The sequence below is a fragment of the Hippocampus comes genome, unplaced genomic scaffold (genome assembly GCF_001891065.2).
Source record: "Hippocampus comes isolate QL1 unplaced genomic scaffold, H_comes_QL1_v1.1 scaffold104, whole genome shotgun sequence".
NCBI lineage: Eukaryota > Metazoa > Chordata > Actinopteri > Syngnathiformes > Syngnathidae > Hippocampus > Hippocampus comes.
In genome coordinates this window covers 252,576-272,752 of record NW_017806072.1, presented here as the reverse complement: position 1 = coordinate 272,752, position 20,177 = coordinate 252,576, and the positions used below count along the sequence as shown (strand labels likewise).

At 40.7% G+C, this 20,177-nt stretch overlaps 1 protein-coding gene across 2 annotated transcripts in view; it reads left to right on the top strand.

Annotated features, from left to right (window-relative positions):
* nrn1la (neuritin 1-like a) overlaps positions 1-8,564 on the top strand; it is a 61,758-nt gene extending 53,194 nt beyond the window's left edge. For both annotated transcript variants that reach the window (XM_019894328.1, XM_019894327.1), the window contains exon 3: positions 7,034-8,564. In XM_019894328.1, coding sequence (XP_019749887.1) covers positions 7,034-7,322 — 289 coding nt within the window. In that variant the 3' untranslated portion in view covers positions 7,323-8,564. The remainder of the gene's footprint in view (positions 1-7,033) is intronic.
* The last annotated feature ends 11,613 nt before the right edge of the window (positions 8,565-20,177 follow it).

The following is a 20,177-nucleotide window of genomic DNA, read 5'->3' as shown; positions in this document are numbered from 1 at the left end:
ACGCATGCACGCACATGGATGGAAAAATCTTACAAAATGGGCCAATAAAAAACTCAACACCTTTAAACTAAACACCTCCATCTGCTACTACTCCCAGAACAAGAAGGAAATGATCCTCCCTGAACCAGTGGCAGACTGCTGGAATGCTTAACTCCTGGACCTATTCCAAATGTGTGTGTGTGTGTGTGTGTGTGTGTGTGTGTGTGTGTGTGTGTGTGTGTGTGTGTGTGTGTGTGTGTGTGTGTGTGTGTGACAAGAAGCAAGTCCCTTAGAATTCATCCATCCATGATCTGATGCACCTATCCTTATGAGTGTCGTGCCGGATCCTATTCCAGCTGTCTTCGGGCAGTAGGCGGGGGACACCCTGAACTGATTGCCAGCCAATCGCAGGGCACACACAGACGAACCACCATCCATGCTCACACTCACACCTCGGCACAGTTTAGAGTGTTACATTCACCTGCCATGCATGTTTTTGGAATGTGGGAGAAAACAGGAGTACCTGGAGTAAACTGATGCAGGCATGGGGAGAACATGCAAACTCCACACAGGAACCCCGGACCTCTGCACTGTGAGGTGGACATGTTAACCAATCGTGCTGCTGTCCTCTAATATGACATCAGAAAAGTGGAACCTTTACAAACATCATTTTTTTATCGTTACGAGGGAAAGGTGGACCTGCACAATCAAAATGAGATTCAAGACAAAAACTGTTCTGAAATAATCTTCCTTGAGAAAAATATGTTTTAGTTGACTTGGTCAGGGGCATTTTAATCTAATTCCATTCAGTATCTCCACCTTATGATGATTTTGATGTTTTAACAGAATTTGATTCCTCTGGTCCTATTTTGGTAGACTTGTGCCCGTGCGCTTGCCATAAGACTGGGTGTAATTTAATTTTTGTGAAATACACGTGAAATGCTCTTCTTTATTGCGACATATCGGCCTCTTTCGTATGTGGATATAAATCAGATCCTGTATACATGCAGGTGAGAGTTCTTGGAAGGGAGACTGTACAGATAATTGTTCGTGAAAGTTGTTTTCAGAAATGGTTTAGTATCACACTCTGCAGTGTGAACATAGCCATAGTATATCGCACTTTTTCTGAACATTTTTATGTGACGTGATGACGTACTTAAGAGGTGGATTAGCTCAATAAATACCCAAGCACAGGTCCAACACTCATCGCCCGCCACTGCTATTATGCCATATGATGCAGTATATTTCGATAGTATTGCAAACTATAGCCCACAGGTGTCAAAGTCAAAGCCCGGGGCCCAGATCTGGCACACCACATCATTTTATGTGACCCGCAAAAGCAAATCAAACATGATGATGCTTGCTAAAATATGTACCAAAATTTCAAATTCTCATATGTAATAAATAAGAGAGACATTGTAAGCATTTTCTTATTGCTAAACACCCCATTATGGTAACTTAAAGAAGAGTTGAATAAACTGGAATGGCCCTCCAAGGGAAATGCTAACTAAAATGTGGCCCGCAATGAAAATGAGTTTGACAATCCTGCTATAGCCACTCTAATTACTTACTAAATGTATGTGACTTCTCAGAAGACAATTGATTGCAGTGGATTTTATTTGGGGGTATAAATGTTTAGGGGGTAAATATTTTTGCACACGTTTTCAGCTTTGTGTAAAAAAAAAAAAAAAAAATCTATGAACTTTGTTACATGCCACTTTGTGTTGGTCAATGGCATGAAATCAATATAAACTACATTTATGTTTGTGGCTGTAATGGGACAAAATGTGGAAAAGCTAAAAAAAATTGTGCAAAACAATGAATTATTTTCCAAGTGACTGCCATTTGGAATGTAAATTAAAAAGCTCTTGTTAAAAGTGTTAAAAGTTGTTTTGTTATCACGTGTGATTTGGTGTGCATAGAACGTCTTCTATGCACCAGGTCTTACAAAGTGTATTTAACACACACAAACTCCATCGCCACCTTCGATAAGGAATATTTGAAATCAGTAAGTACAGTAAATGCTTAATTATTCTCTCGGCTGCTTAATTTGTTCCTTATTTGTGTTGTACCAAATGAACAACATCACTCTGTCATGTTAATGATCTTAAAATGTGATTTTCATTGGAGCTAATCTCCATGGAATCTGCTTAAATGCCTTTACATTTGGAGTATTTTGTCAGTTTCTTTTTTTTAATATCAGAACCATCTGCTTCAGTTTGCCTCACCCCCCCCCTATATCCCCCCCCCCCCCCTCTCTCTCACCATCACTCTGCCAGTCTTTCCACTGGGAAAAGATAGCCAACATTGTGATAGGACGCATTAAGGACCATTTGTAGTCAGACAGGCTGAGCTCTCAAGATCCAGCTTGAAGGTTATTTGAATAAAACTACAAGTAATACGATTAAAATAAGATGACAATAGGTCGCATTGATCGATTTTCCTCTCGCTGTTCTGTTTTTTTTTTTTTTTTTTTTTTAAACCGCAATACATGCCCAAATGGTTGCTTTTCAAATGATTTTACTCTCTGGGACCCACAAGATAATCTATTGTTGCAGTGAGAGAGTGTTGATTGCAAAGCAACACAATAGTGCACATTAAATTCTGTCATCACTTTGCATGTGTCAGTCAAGCAATGGCACAATTTGTTTTCTACACCAAAAGTGAATACGACCTGACAAACATTTTCACAATGGTCCTGTTTCAAACCAGTATCGTGAGTAAGTGAAGTATAACCCTTCAGCCTGGTAGCTTGCGTGCCAGTGACTCCTCATGAGATATAAATATTCTGTGATGAATTTGTTAACGAACTCCTACAGAGTTCTCCAAGTATGGATGCAGCCCGTTTTTATTTGGCCTTGTTTCAGCGAACTTTGATTCATACATTCAGAATACTGGAGTGGGTATTGATTGTTACAGATACTTGGTTTAATATTACATTTGCAACTTCAACAAATATAGTTTCCTTTTTACTAACAACACACACTTCTCGGTATGGCATCGTGACATCAAACAATTTGACTGTGATATCAAATTGTCTTCTGCGCAATCACTTCTGGCTGCCTGTTTTGCTCCCTGTACTGGGGATGCTAAGGATTCACGAAGTAGTTCCTACAACAGTCGAAATATGCCTTAGTCAATCCCTAACCCTGCACTAACATTGTTGTGAAATCATCATCATAGTAAATAATGGTCAAAAAACACTGAGGCCGTAAATGAGAAAATACATTTTAAAAAGTAAAATGAAAAACAAACAAACAAATAAACCAAAAAAAAAAAAAAAAAAAAGAGACCGACACGTTAACTGCACCCCTGTGGTTGGTTTACACACTGGTAAGGTGTCCAAACCAGATGTGGTTCGTAACCATATAGCATTGTAGGTCAAAACCATCACAAACCAAGTAACCTGCAATGGAATGCAATTCATGGCGGCCCGGTGGGTGAACGCGTCGACCTCACAGTGCAGAGGTACCGGGTTCAATTCCAGCTCCGGCCTCCCTGTGTGGCGTTTGCATATTCTCCCCGTGCCTGCATGGGTTTTCTCCGGGTACTCCGGTTTCCTCCCACATTTCCCTCCCCAAAAAACATGCATGGCAGGCTGATTGAACACTCTAAATTGTCCTTAGGTGTGAGTGTGAGCATGGGTGGTTGTTCGTCTCTATGTGCAGTGCTATTGGCTAGCAACCGGTTCAGGGTGTCCCCCGCCTACTGCCCAAAGACAGCTGGGATAGGCTCCAGCACCCCCCCCCACCCCACCCTCCCGACCCCTGTGAGGATAAGCGGATCGGAAAATGGATGGATGGATGGAATGCAATTCATTGATGATTGACAAGCTAGGCAACATGATGGACATGTAGTTTGCACATCTGCCTCACAGGACAGAAGACCCAGGCTTGAATCTCAGCTCAGACCATCCTGTGTGGTGTTTTCAGATGTGCTCCCTGTGCTTGTGTGCATTTTCTCTAAGAATAAGACAGTTCTTTTCCCATATTACCCAACAATCAACGTTAGGCTAATTGAAGAAAAGAAATTGTTCATAGCTGTGAATGTGCGTGTCAATGGCAGTTTTTTTTCCCCCTGTCGGTCTGCGGTTGGCTGGCGCCCAAAATAAATTGGGATCGGCTCCAGCTCAACCGTCACCCTCATGAGGAGAAGTGGCATCGAGAATGGATGGGCTAGCAACTGTGACAGGGTGCCCCCCGCCTACTGCCCAAAGACAGCTGGGATAGGCTCCAGCACCCCCCCCCACCCCACCCTCCCGACCCCTGTGAGGATAAGCGGATCGGAAAATGGATGGATGGATGGAATGCAATTCATTGATGATTGACAAGCTAGGCAACATGATGGACATGTAGTTTGCACATCTGCCTCACAGGACAGAAGACCCAGGCTTGAATCTCAGCTCAGACCATCCTGTGTGGTGTTTTCAGATGTGCTCCCTGTGCTTGTGTGCATTTTCTCTAAGAATAAGACAGTTCTTTTCCCATATTACCCAACAATCAACGTTAGGCTAATTGAAGAAAAGAAATTGTTCATAGCTGTGAATGTGCGTGTCAATGGCAGTTTTTTTTCCCCCTGTCGGTCTGCGGTTGGCTGGCGCCCAAAATAAATTGGGATCGGCTCCAGCTCAACCGTCACCCTCATGAGGAGAAGTGGCATCGAGAATGGATGGATATCAACTATCTTGGTGATGTCAAATCAATCAGTTCAGCACTTTGTTGACCGGTGCGGACAAGCTTTTGATTAGTTTTATGACGAGTTTGATGACAAATTTTATGTTTGACAAACTTGTCAAAGTGTGTGATCAATAGACTTCAGACTAATGCTGTACGTTAACACTAGACACTTATTTAACCATTCGCATGACGTGATCCCATATAGAGTCAGTGCGCAGTGGCATGAAATGGGGAAGACAAGTATGACACTACATGAATCAGAAGAATCAGATAACATTGTACTATTTGCACAACATGATTGCATATAAAGTCGGACATAAAAAATGTACCGTAATACATGTCAGGGTGAAAGCAATGCATGGTGCATGGTTACTAAAAATGTTATTTAAATAAATACACACATATTTAATTGTATTTCTAATTTTAATAAGTTCAGAGTAACAGATATGTTTCCATTTGCAGGCAAAAGGAGGCAGAAACATCTGTGCGCTATGCAGGCATCAAGTGCCTCCACTGATGAGATTTTCCTCAAAAGCAGACAGTGTCATTCACGACCTAAATCGCTGCCACCAAAGAGAAAGAAGAAGTGAAATTGAATGTTGACAAATTAATACATATGAAGCCAGCACTGCGTGTCATCAGGAAGAATAAAAGATATGCCTCGGGGACAGTCTTTGCAGGGGAAAAAATAAGGCTTTCAGTCATTAATGTTTATTTGCAACTTATCCAGATACATTTTTAATGTTTATCATCCGATAAATATACTTAATTTTTCTTCATTGCTCTTTCTTTGACCAAACTAAAATGCAGGTGACAGACTGAAACATAAGCGCCTTTCGGCATGTTCGATATTTTGGTTTTGTGTAATGTTCAGGTCGGTATCAGGTTTATGTCTGTGTTTATCTGCAGTGTGTAGGTAGCCTATAGTAATTTATTGATGTAGATGTACTGCTGCTGTCATCAATATTAACAGTAAATTCCTGAGAAAATATGTGTGTGTGTGTGTGTGTGTGTGTGTGTGTGTGTGTGGGTGTGTGCGGGTGTGTGTGTGTGTGTGTGTGTGTGTGTGTGTGTGTGCGTGTGTGTGTGTGTGTGTGTGTGTGTGTGTGAGATGAAGAGCAGCCAACATGTGTGCATCAGGGCGTAGGTAACCAAAACTATTTTATTGATGTAGCCATGCCGTGTCCAATAATAATAAAAATAATGGCAATAAATTCCTGTGACTTTATCCATTGTATTTGTGGGACAAAGAGCAGCCAAAAAGATCGCATGTAGCCTTGATCGATATTTGATGTGAACGATATAAAAGTTGTTCATGAACTAGGCTCTCGCTTGTGGGCTTTACCTGCAAAATGTTAGCTAAAAAAAAAAAAAAAACGAAAAAGATACAGATTCTGGTTGTTTTTGAGAATGATGATTTTTTTATTTTGATTGATTTTGGAATTGCCCATTCATTGATAAATTATAAAAAGGTGTTCATAATTGTATTTCTGTTTTTGCGGAACCACACCATTCCTTTTATTTCGAATGTATATTCCTCTGCCTCATTGATGATCCACTTGTGACGAAAAACATTGAATAAAATTTTTTTGTAAATGAGTATTTTTTTTTTAAACATTATTTTTTAAAGTTTTGAGCGTCGTCTGTCAACCACATCAGTGTCCTGTTGCTGACTTAAAGATTTGTGGTTAATATGCTTTTGGAAAGGTTGGTTTAGGACTAACCTTCATGGAGCTGCCGTGCAGGCCAGGTGCCTTGAGTTGTCATCGGAAAGGAACAGGCGCCTTGAGCTACTGTGTCGCAGAAACAGGGCTGCCATGGGCTGACACGAAAAGGAATTGGGTCTGCAAAAATCCTCATCAGCAGGAGGAGGATGGCAGCAAACAGACTGTTTGCGTTCAGGGCAATGCTGTGCACTGCCCGCTGGGTCCTTCTTCAGTCGGATCATTAAGCCGTTGTTTTCTGATCATGTTGATGATTAGAGGAAAACAATGCACATCAAATGATGAAAAATGATTAACAAAAAGCAAGACTGGTCACCAATATCATCAGACACAAAGAGACAAAAACATTCAACTAAATAAAAGCAAAGTGGCGAGACCACGAGGCACACCTGGACAAGAAACGAGTGGCTGGAGAGAGCTGATGAATTAGACACGGGGCTGATGGGAACGAGCGGAAATGAAAACCTAACGAGTTGACGACATGAACAAGAGACAAAGGACAAAAGGACATGCTGTAGCATCAAATGAAACTTAATGAAGCGAAAAAATGCAAACGTCAAGAAAAACGGCAACTGTGACAGATGAATGAGATCCATCCTGGTAATTCTATCCAACTTCTTCATAATGTTCTTATTTATTTATTTTTTTCTTCAGGTCATGGGATGAGTTTCATGCCTGCGCCAATGTGGCAATGGTCGGCTGTCCAGAGGAAGCAGCGAGCGTCTGGGAGTCTCTCCGCCAAGAATCCAAGAAGATGCAGTTTTCAGGAAACCTCTACGACATGTGTTCCAACCGCGACAGTCACACATTAACCACAGCATACCCGCGTGGCTCCCACATCCAAGGAGAGCTCAACCAAGAGTCTCTAAGAGGGCGAGTCAGTCGTTTGGCAGCCACCTACTACCTAATCATGCTTCTGTCTCCTCTGATGTTGCTGTTTTGAACAGAACTGTCTCAATAGAATGGGACTGATGTAAATATGACATGAACTTTGTGCATTTTCGCCTCCAAATTTTCTCACTGTCCACCTTTTCCTAAACACCAGAAGAGAAGAATGCATGCTTTCTTTCTGAATTTCATGAATCCTATTTCTTACAGATTTCAAAATGACACTGTCGTGAACTGCAACCGTGTAGTTGGGGAAAAAAAAGGCAACCATATACTGTATATCGCCTGTCTTTATGCTTTTATTTGTCCCTTAAAGCTGGTCAAAAGGACAAAGCTATGACCTGTATCCAGCAACCTGTTCAAGTTCATCAAAACAGCAGATGACAGGGCAATTGCCTGTTACAAGCTTTTCACTGAATCTTTTTCAAGACGAACTCCAAGGATTTTCACAGCCCTTAGAGGGCACAGCTTATCCTGATCTTTAAAGGTGCATGTGTCAGTATCAAGTACGTAAAGCATGATAGGCTATACCTTAATTAAACTGCAAGGTTCTTTTCCTTCATGCTCGGCTCAGCTATCTAATACCGATGAGGTGGGGATGAGTGTTCCGCTGCAGCCACAAATTGTCACTGTTCTCCAGAGATTCCATGCTTGATAAGACAGACCCATTTATGAGCCATCGCATGAAAGTACTGGATTGATCGCATCGAATCCCCCTGGAATTTAAAGCTGTCGCACACATTTGATCTCACTCAAAACCACATGCTGTCAAAGGATGTAATTATGCTCTTCACAATTTGTTGTGACTTAACGTGTTGGTTTAAAGCTATAGAATAAGTGTTTTCGACGTACAATGTTTTCCTGTTCCAAATAGAAATTCTCTTTACACATGTTTGTTTTTTAATTTATTATTATTTAAAAGTTTATAGGTCACGATGGGCGGGCAGTGGGGGTTCGGGTTCCACTCAGTGACGGTGTGAACGTGAGTGTGAAAGGTTTTCTGTCTCTGTGCCATGCGACGGACTAGCTGGAGCCTATCCCAGCTGATTTGTGCTGAGATAATATGTGATGTGAGGTTAGCAGGCAGGTTTTGGGGATATGGGAGCAAGCCAGACTACGTGGAACAAATCCAGACAGGTGTGGAGAAAACATATAAACTCCACACAGAATGGCCAGTGCTGAGATTCGAACCCTGAACCTCAGAAGTGCCAGGTAGCAGTGCAAACCACTTGGTTACTGTGCCGCCGACACATCAATTAAAAAATAAATCCATTGTAGCACAGTGTGAGGGATTTTTTTTAAAAACGAAACTGTAAAAAAACAGACTTGCTGAACAAAATCCAGCAAGATGCTGGAATGAATCATTTCTCTTAGACTTTCTTGGACTAGTTTGTAAAGAACGTTAACACACACCCCGTTTACATTTGACAAAAGGAGAATCAGCTTACAGCTATTGATTATTTGCTGAGATGACACAGCAGTTTCCTTACAACATCCGACAACTTTTAGGGCTGAAGTCACTGCGATGTGAGAGTGTGCTTGAGCTGTTTTTTTTTTTAATTGGTTCTTACCCAGGTCTGGAATAATCCAGGGATCCTCCTTGGCATCCTGCACAGTAGCTTTACATTATGGGACCAATATGTGCTTCTGACAGCACTGCAGCCCGATCATAAGCCAAGTGTATTTCATGCTCCGGGAAGTGTAGTTTGAGCCTGCAGGCGTGCTGAAATGTTTGTTATTCTAACTGGCTGCCGGGAACAGTTGCTTCTGTCTGGCTGAGGATCAGAAATATTGTCACATTGCAGTCAGATGGGGGAGAAAAGAGGAGCCCACTTTGAAAACAAAGACTTTATGTTCTCAGTTCAGATGCACCAAACTGAAACTATTTGTCTAGCATCGTGTGTTGAAATGAGAGTTCCTTTTTTTTTTTTTTTTTTTGGTTTTTACCTAAAATAAATCAAAGCTGTCCGACTTGAAAGCAGCGTACGGGAATCTGTCGAAGCACGAAATGACCCCTCCGAGGCATAAGTACAAGCACTTTGCAAAAGGTGAACAGTAAATAAATAACTGTGACAAAGAAGATCTCAAGAAAGACATTTGGATTTCACCATGCATTGAGTCTGTTGATCTAACTAGCCAGAGGCAAGTTTATAAATTTTATCTACAGCGCGAGGAGATCAAGAAAGTCACTTTTCAAATGTGGCATAGATGGCATGGTATTTGCCCAAAGTATTTTTGGATATTCATGTCAAAAAGAAGTCTTTTGAATTTTAAACTTCAAGAGATTCCTGTTTACACGAGCTTCGAAAACACCGGATTTGCATTGCTGGAACGATAAACTCACACTCTAAATATGTAGGGGAAGAAAGTCATGGGCAACGAAAACGACAACAACTTCAAGGTTAAAGACAAAAGAAAGAGCAAAGGATTATGGTGACTAAGCTATTAAAATGAAAAATCTCCACTCTTCCAATTTTAACATAGGGGACTTCACCCAGAGATATGCTTGAGTGGCTTGGAGAAGGTATGCTAGTTTTGAACTTTAATTAAACCGTCAGAATTAGTACTGAGAGGCCTTAATCACAGAGCTGGAGCAATTTGGAAATAACTGTTATGCAGATAAGTTGTTGCCCTATAGGAGGACACATCTGCATGAGTCATGAAGAGTTGGATATGTTGTGCGATTTTGTCTTACATGCAGGATGCATACTAGGTTACATGTACCCGGGTGATTATATAGAGGGTGCCCCCAAGATTTGACATCAATTTGCAGAATTTAGCACATCTTGCTGATATAACGTCAATGTTTCTTTTCAATATTCTGTATTTCATGTTTTATTCTTGTTCGGTTTTCAGGTTGAGCCTGCTCGCATTGACAAACTCAGGTAGAGAATGACTTGTGGGGAAAAATTGCAAAGATCTATCATTTCCAGCAACTACAGCAGTCATTTTATTTGATGAATGGTGATTTGTGCCACATATGTCACCATCATTTTTGGAAGGTCCCTAACACAGACGGTAAGAGAAAAACAGTGCCTATAGGTAGCGACAACAAATGCAGCTGCGGTCTTGACAGAACATTTTCAAAATTATCCTACGCAGGCTACATGTGACGTAGTCGCAAATCTAGTTAGTATGAGCGTGTAAGAGCTGAATGTTAAGTGACGTGTTCGGCAACTTCTATTACTTGCTGAAGAATACTTACGGCGTTTGAGTCATTTATTTACAGCATGCAACAATACTTAATTTAAATCAAAATAACGGACCAGAAAATGAAACGTTTAAATCAGAAATAAAACAAATGAAAAAGCAAATAAAGGGTGAAAATAAAAGATCGACAGCAGCGACACTGAAACAGAAAAAGAAGACAAGATTTCAACTGGGACTTGAGATCGGCTCGAGTTGGGGCACATGTTAAAATCCACATTCTCACTGGTAATGTTTTGTAAAACATGAACGTCACTTCTTGCAAATTGTCAACCACAGTTGGATTCAAAATAGGTTTTAGTTACTCATTCCGGATGTTTCCGAACCGACCGGAAGCTTGCGGCATCGTGGCTGAAGTTACTCTTGCCACCACTAGGGTTACTGGAAGTGATGTTTCAGTAGCCAACCAGCATGCTCCACCATAGAGCACTGGTGACAAACTCAAGGCCCGGGGGCCAAATCTGGCCCACCACATCATTTTATGTGGCCCGCGTAAGCAAACCAAACATGTTAACTTCTACGATGATTGCTAAAATCTGTCCCAAAATTTCAACTACTCATATTGTAATAATCAAGATATTGTCAGCAGTTTCTTGTTACCAAACCCCTGATTACAGTAGTTGACTTCTTTATTTGGTTTCACGGTTATATCGGCCCTCCAAGGGAAACGGTCACTAAATGGGGCCCACGACAAAAATGAGTTTGACCCCCCTGCCATAGAGGTACTGTACAATTTCCTTGCGCTACAAAACACAGTACATACAATAGTGAGCGATGTATTGGAATTTGAGGACGAGGATTTTTACACATAGGACCCGACAGAAGCGGGCCTTGTCAGCCCGTGCATGTTTGACCCGATCAGGACATCTCAGCCGGTGAGTGGAAGAGAAAGTGAAAGTGAGGATTGTGACAACTTCACAGAGGAACCTGGATTAGAATCGACACAATGCAGCGCAGAGCGGATGTGACTACATATATTTGCTCTAACAACCTCAACTCGGTAGCACAACAGCTTTAGAGACATGGACAGTCGGTTGTGCTGTGCGTGTGGGAGTCACAATAATGCGTCGGCCGTATGATATGTTACATCGTGGAGCCCATCATGAGCTGCATTTTACATGCATGGAAATTGGAGATGTGTATCATATGCACAGTAAAGACAACGGAACTGATCAATGAATGGGGATGCTTAGAACACGCTGTACGGAAAGGCCATGTCGGCAGAATAAGTACAGAATACACTACGGGAAATTTTTTTCTTCAACGGCTCAATTCCTAATCACTTTTCTTAGGTGTCGCAAGTGCATGCAATTAACTCCTCACCTTTTGCCTGTGGTGCTTGTCTGCACGTTGACAACCAGGGTTATTCTTGCTGCTGCTGCGGGTTGAGATCGGGTTTGCCGAAGGAAAAACCGTTGCCGTGGAAGACAGGTTTAAGCCTGGGTCGATCTAAATTCACGTACCCGATGCACAATTGTCTGTGTCTCATGTGTTGTCTTGTATTATTTTGTCATTTTTTGTTAACTTTTCTTTTGATGGTGACACGGACACCCGCAGCAGCTCCTCTTGTTTTATGTTGAGAGGGGAGAAATTTCATCTGTGCTGTATGTTACACATACATACAGCTTATTTGACAATAAAGTTGAATTCATTTCAATTCAATTCTCTGCCAAATGTTTGCTGAAGCACACCTGTTCAAAATCATCAGCACAGAGCTTGGAGTACTTCCTTGGCGACCGTAGTTGTCGTTCCTACCTGCTGTTTGACTTTCCGATCCACTGGTCACGTATTTCTTTATCCTATGGAAAATTGAAGAAACCTTTGCCACTCCCTTGACCATTTGTGCAACCAACTGCCACACAATGACTGAACCACCGTTTAAGTGCTAAAGCACATGGAGAGCAACTGAACACAAAGAGCACACAACCACATGCCCCAGGAGCCACAAAATTGTTTGGCTTCTGTGATGTCACCGCTCCAGAAATACAGTACTCGAAGATGAGAGGGCACAAAATTCAAACCGCAGACGACACATTCTGAATTGTATTTTTAATGACGGTTATGCATTGTAAAGGAGTTCTAGGAGGTCTCAAGAAAAAAACTTCAATCTTTGCTCTCTGACCTTCAAGACAATCAGGAAGCTGATTCCATTTGTGTGAAGCATCATGGCTAAAAGTTGCTGTTTAGTTCTGAAGCGAGACTCTACCAATTTACCGCTTCCAAGCGATCTCAGCACCCAACTGGGTTTAAATAGATTAGACATGTTTATTGGCCCCATGCCATGTAATAGACTAACAGTGACACTTTAAAATCAATTCTGTAAATAACATATAGCCAGGGTAGGGGTTTAAGAACAGAACTGATATGGTCAGTTACTCTCGTGCTGGTTAAAACTCACAGCAGCATGCTGAATAAGATGAAATTGCCTATGAGTCTTTTCAAGAGGGCGAGACAAAAGAGTGATACAGTAGTCCAGCCTACCGGAGATGAAGGCATTAATGAGCAGGCTTGGTGACTAATAAATTACATGTATTCAGGATACAAAAAAAATGTGATTATTCTTTTGTGGTTACAGAAAAAAAAATGCAATCAGATCATAGGTGCATTTATAAAAATTGCGACTTATTTTACAGGATTACATTTTTAATGCGGGGAGAGAGATGACGCAGTCATGTCCTTGATCACCTGCTCTGAACTTGTTGGCCAAATTCCCGGCGTTAAGTGGACAACTGTTTACAGTGTATGTCCTACTAATGGGTTTTTGTTGGCCAACGATTAAATGAGACAGGTCACTGGCTTGGTTTGTGTTGGTCTTAGCGTGGTCTGTTTGGAAAGTAACTCTGAGGGAATGCATGATGACTAATTTGGATCCAATCGCTGAAGGATTTATTCATCCATCGATCCATCTATTATCCGATCCGCTTATCCTCAGGAGGGTCGCGGCGCATGCTGGAGCCCATCCCGGCCGTCTTTGTGCTGTAGGCAGGGTACACCCTGAACTGGTTGTCAGCCAATCACCGTGCACACATAGACAAACAACAACCATCCACACTTACAATCACACCCTACGCATGCATAGGGAGAACATGCAAACCACACACATGAAGGCCGGAATCGAACCCTGGACCTCTACACTGTGAGGCGGACATGCTAAGCATAGTTTGGATCGCAGACATTTTTTTTTGTACGTAACACAAACTAATGTGATGGGGCTTTTTTTTCTCTTTTTTTTTTGTATCACTTTCTGCATTGCTAAACATTGACAAAACTTTGGTGGCGATGAAGGTTAAATAGTGTTATAAAAAGTAAATCAATGAATAAATATTTTTTGAACAGCCTACCCTATTCAGGTATTTTGCTAGACAAAAATATTTGAAATATGAACAATTTCTTTCCTTCTGCATCCTTTTATGTGTCAGCCTGCCCATGAGTAAGGAAAGAGTGAGGTCTTTAAGTGTTGACCTCTAGAGTTGTGGGAAATATATTTCTCAGTGTTCAAAGGGAATCGGGGTAGCAGTCAAAATTTTAAACACCGAATATGTTATTTGTGGGACTCATTATTGACTTGCATGAGCAAGCCTTGGTGCTCTAAGTGATCCAAAATTCCACACGTTTTATCTTCACAAAATAACATAGAAATGAAATTACTTCCTTCATTTTCTTAAAACACATCTACCAAAATGTGGTTGAATATAAATTTGTCTTGCAAAATTTTGAAATAGAAAATCGTTTAAAAATCAGTCACGTGTCGGTGTAAATTGGTTCCTTTTGCACATCAAATTTTGTGCGCACATTGTGCCATTTCTTCATGGGGCAATGTTTCTGTTAAAAAAGCGTATAAATCTATAACGTCATCCCAAGTTTAATTCCCTCAGGACACTTGTGGCAGGCGCCACTTTAAACCAGCATGGAATGAACCCCAAATGGAACGGACGGAAATACAAATATCAATGGGCATGCGTATGAGCAAAATGTTATAGACTTGGGCATCTGTAGTGCAATTCAAATGTAAACTAAAATGCTGCCTACACAATACTGTATTCTATATGCTCTGCAGATGCCATGTTTAAAACTCATTTCATTGTAGTTGTTTTATTTGACAGCAGACATTATTAATATGTACAGTGCAAATACCGTACAATAGGAGCATAATGTGATGGTTTTCACAATGACAGAATTGAGGAAAATATAAATGCAAATTAAGCACATATTTCATTGCCCCCCCCCCCCGAAATATTGTTAACCTTGTACAGTTGATAGTCTGTGTTTTCAACTTTGCTGGTTCACAGGGGAGCAGAGTACAGGACGTACTTGTCACGACGTACTTGTCACTCTGGTAGAAAATGGCTCGTTGAGTTGATCATCATCCAGCCTTTTATACGTGTGTTGTGGCAGATATTCAATGTGTATAGACTAGCATGCGGTGCAATGCTTTCGATGCCTGTTAGTATTGCACCAAGATAATAGGCTCAAGCAATGCCTTTTGTGTGACTCCCCTGCACCAAGCTAGCAGCAGTGCCGTTCTCATCTGAAACAACAGACATATTCAAACGTGACATTTGTGAAAGATGGAATTTTCCAAAGATGCCCAACAAGTGTGATGCATGTACGCAGATCACATGACATGGATTCACTCCACATACGAGCAATGACCGTGGCATTTCAAAAGGCGCTGTAAATACTGTGCACCGAGGCATATTTTGTGTCCGAAAGATTGTTCCACTCTCGAAAGCAACCTTGTGTGATTGTAAAGAAAACAAATCTGTGTTTGTGCTTTAATGTCTGCTCGTGCTTGTCACTGGGCCACCTTTTCTCCTTTGTTGTCCTCCGAATATCTTCCATACATCCCACTATGTTTTGCTACCTTTATAGAAAAGGAATTAAACCGGTTCTGACTAAATGATTGATTGTCATCCCATATGTTGATGTGCAGTGAAACCAAGTTTGACAACAGCATTTCTATTTGTATCAAGCTGGGTTCAGTCTTTAAAGCTGTGGATTGGCTGGCGACGGTCGAGTTCCTGTTTGCTTTTGGTTTCAGTTTCCGGCGAGCGTTGTGGGCGTTTCCCTCTGACACCACACCTGTAATGTATTACCATCAGGGGACTACCATTTTGGCCAGAATATAAGATGGTGTTTTTTTGCATTGAAATAAGACTGAAAAAGTGGGGGTCGTCCTATATTCGGCATCTAGACGTTATACCCATTCACGACGCTAGATGGCGCCAGATATCATTGAAGCGAATGCTGAACTTGACTCCCCAGGCCAAAGTGAACCCCTGTCACGAAGAATAAAAATAAAAATATCGGTAGCATGAAGAAGAAAAATAAAAAAATAGCGGTAAGAAAGAAAAGAGAAGAAAATAATAGAAGAGATAACAGAAAATGGAGAAACGTAGCAACAATCTGGAGAAAAGTGGGTCGAAGTTCGGCCAGGTTAACCGGCAGCTGAGGAGAAGTTATGATGTAATTTCCATTTCAAAAACCAGAAGCCATTCATTTACGAATGTGATTGCACTTTTGTTTACGTATTTAAATGTTCAGATATTAAGATTTGAATGAGGCAAAATAACATGCTTTTTCTCTCAAATATATTGTTATAATCATTTGTTTCAGATGTACTGTCATTATTTTCTGTATAAAAATTAATTTGGTGTTCAAAAAGTCTTTTTTCAAACTTGAGTCTTGAAAAAGAGGGGGTTGTCTTATAATCAGGGCCGTCTTATATTCGGGCCAATAAGGTACTTAAGGACTGCTACACCGACAAGTTACCGTCGGATCATTCGCCCTGCTTGCAGCCCATGTACCAGGTGCTTATTGTCCAGACGTTCGATTCTTGCTCATGTTGTTTTTATCCATGTGTAACCCGTCGTGTCCGACTGCGTTGTGTTGAAGAATATTGACGACGCACGGCAGGATTTCTTGTATTGGCTGTGTTTAATCGCCTCAATCACAAATCCTGACGAAAATAGCAGAAAACAAGTTCCTCCCGTCAATTAGAGTGATACAACGTCCCCCTATCTATGGACATCAAGAGAAAAAGGCTCACATAATACAACATACCTGATGAAAATAGCAGAAAACAATGTCCTGTCGTCAATTAGAGTGATATACAGCTTGCCCCTACACAAACAATATGGCACGGCAATGTATTAAAATACTTAAACTTGTCAATGAAAACAAAAATTTTTTTCCAGCTCAAAAAATGCTTCCCTCCCCATGGACATCAAGAGAGAAAGGGGAGAGTCGAAATTAAAAGAGGCAGTGCCACATTAATTATTGAAGTAGGGGAACACAAACACCTGTGTGAGTTTTCTCCAGGTACTCCGGTTTCCTCTCATCTTCCAAAAACATGCATGGCAGGCTGATTGAACACTCAAAATTGTCCCTAAGTGTGAGTGTGAGCGCGGATGGCTGTGTGCCCTGCGATTGGCTGGCAATTGGTTCAGGGTGTCCCCCCCGCCTACTGCCCGAAGACAGCTGGGATAGGCTACAGCACCCCCCGCGACCCTTGTGAGGATAAAGCGGATCAGAAAATGGATGGATAGATGGGAACACAAACATTTTTGTTCCCCCGTTTAATAGGAGATAGCCTCCTGACTACCAGTAGTTCAAATTTGTCCTCTGTAGAGGACATTTGTGAACCTAAATATCTCCCACCCAGTGCCTCCAATCGCATTAACTCCTTTTGTTACTCTAAAGAGGACATTCAGTGCTTTCCAATGATACCAAATTTGTAGGGGTTAGAAAAAGTAAGAAAATGGCTTTTTATGGGAAGAGGAAAAGTAATACTTTTTATCGACCACATTTTGTCTTGAAATGCTGTTGGCATTTTAATTATAAGACTCTTATGAACACGTTAAAGTGTTGTTTGAGTTGTTTTAAGTGTATTTGAGCCTGTTTAAAAAATGTAGTGGGATTTCAAAAATTTCTTTTGGAGGAGTCCAATTACTTCACATAGATTGGGCAATGTCAAAATAAATGTGATTGGACAACATTTTTTGTCCTGGTAGTCAGGAGGATAGTAAAAGAACACAGTTTCGAGTGTTCATTCAGCCTGCCATGCATGTTTTTGGAATGTGGAAGGAAACCGGAGTAAACCCACGCAGGCACGGGCAGAACATGCAAACTCCACACAGGAAGGCCGAAGCTGGAATTGAACCGAGTACTTCTGCATTGTAAGGTCGACGCGCTAACCCCTCAAACACCGGGCCTCCGAGAATGGAAATTTATTTACCGGTACTTAAATGGTGATAAAAGATGGTGAAAAATTTTGTGAAAAAAAAGGTTAAATTCATGCAAAATGTAATGCAACTGAACAAAAGGTTGCTGTAGCAGCTGAAGACTCACTGGCCAATGTGAAATGTTGGCTCCAGCCTTTGACAGCAGCAATTGATGGAACAGATAAGTACTCGTTGATCAAGATGAGAGGGGAGGAGACAAGGAAAATAGGAATAAAAATAAACACGGCTGGCCTATGCCATAACTCCTTTCTTATAAGCACGTTTATTTTTTTATTTTTTTTGTCAACCAATTATCCGCTGCTCATGCACATACCGTAAGAGAGCAAGCAGTAAGTTATCTTCATCAAGAACACAGTCAAGGCCAGAACTATTGATTTTACACTTGCTAGCTGTTGTTTTGTGACTTTGTTAGACGATTGTTAGTTACACACATTTAAAAAAAAGAATCAACATATTTCCATACATTTTTCGGGAAGTGCAGCTTTTATTTCTTTTTTAATCTTTTTTTTTTTTATATTGCATGGGACAGGGCCCTCCCCCTCTGCCCCCAATGCAAATGGTTTCCACTCCCTCTAGCCCGCTAGCTCACTGAATCACAATACAAGCACTAAGAACACAAAAAAATCTGGTACTAATTTAATCTTATTTTCCAGACTTTAGTTGAAGCCACCATAACCATTAATACTCTTTCACGATTTCAATTGTAGTGTTATGGAGACAATGTCAACCGTAACTTTGTTGCAAACAACTTGTATTTGTTACACATTGGTAATTCACTTATTTGTTGTTGTTATTGTTGTTTTTTAAAAGACAGCAACATGAAAAAAAGACACTATTTTTGAAATTATTATTCCAGGGTTCTTAATAACTTGTCTCGGCATTTTTTTTAAAGCACAGTTGACATATTCTTTTTGTTGTGTTGCTGAAGGCAACCCGTTTAAGAGGACCCTAAATGTGAATGAGTGAGACAGCCCTTATCCTTCCCCACAAGTTGCTCGGATATTAATAATAATGGAGCCCTTTACCATGACGACCATGGACCGTAACGTTGTTTTGTAAAAGTGGGGCAAAAGTGCAGAACAGCTCACACACAGACACATTCTCAGAAATAGGCCCATTACGAAAGATTTGCTCGACATGACAGAGAACATGTCTGATTTCAAAGTGCTTGGCCACATGTGGACAATACAATTCTATATTCATAAAAGTTTGGATACTTTTTCTTCAGGTCACCTTGTGAGTAATCAAAATGCAGGCAAGCACCTCTCTCGCTAGATGCAATTTCTTTTGTCCGCAGTAGGATTTAAACCATGACCCTCGACATTTGAAGCCCAAGTTCTTATGGATGACCAGCTACTATATACCGTACGAAGATTTTGACAAACACCACTTTTGCCGGACAGACCAAAAAGGTGTTGCTACCTTTTTTATTCAAAAACACAATCATAAATATCCTTGAGCTCAAAGAATTAATTGCGAAGTACGCATATATTTGCTGCAAGACAACATGTAGAGCAGCTAATATTTTTGGCAAAATTATTTACTGTTACATACAGTTGGCCTTTTTTCAGAATAACCACAGAAGCAGGTTAATTAAATGTGAAAATATGCCAGTTTAATATAGTGTTGATTTTTTTTTGGAATACAAAAGAGAATGTTGAATATTGTTCAGATTTATGAAGCACTTAATCAAAGGGGTTTGTTTACATCTAACCATCCCTTTACAACACCGCTTATCCTGAACAGGATCGAGGGATGGGATGCAGGAGTCTATGCCAGCTGACTTCGGGTGGGAAACCGGACTACACTCTGAAGTGGTCGCCAGCCAGTCGCAGGGGTTTGTTGAAACGCATAGTGATGTCGTTGCTTGAAAAGCAGAGCTTGTCTGTTAGTCAAAAAGAAGGCTCCGTTTCAACAATGTCAAACCCGTCAATTGTCCAAACCACTTTTTCCTGCTTTTGAAATAAGTTGCAATTATCTGACAGCTTAAGTTGACTCATATTTAACACAAATTGTTTTTAACATTAATCTTTCTCAACAACGAAAAAGTGTGAATTTGAGAAAACGTTCCTATTTTCTGAGCAACAGTACGTCATAAAACTCCTTTTTGAGGATGATTATTTCACACTGAATCATCTAAACACTTGAGAACATAAATCAACATTTAAGTTCGTTAAATAATGCAGTTTTCAAAAGTAACTCGACAAAATATTGTGAATGTTTCATGTCTGTGTACAATTTTCAGCTTTGAATTAATTCGTTTGTATGTAGAAGAGTCACACTTTTGAATTACAATATGTTGTTTTCTTTCTTAATCAGTCAAGGATTTATTATACCCAAACATAATTGTGAGTTAGACTATCAAAGTAGGAAATGGTAGGTTGATTTTAAACCATTTTCAAAACTCTTTGTTCAGAGAACTGATGGTTAATGAATCCATTACCCACCGCTGTACCCCC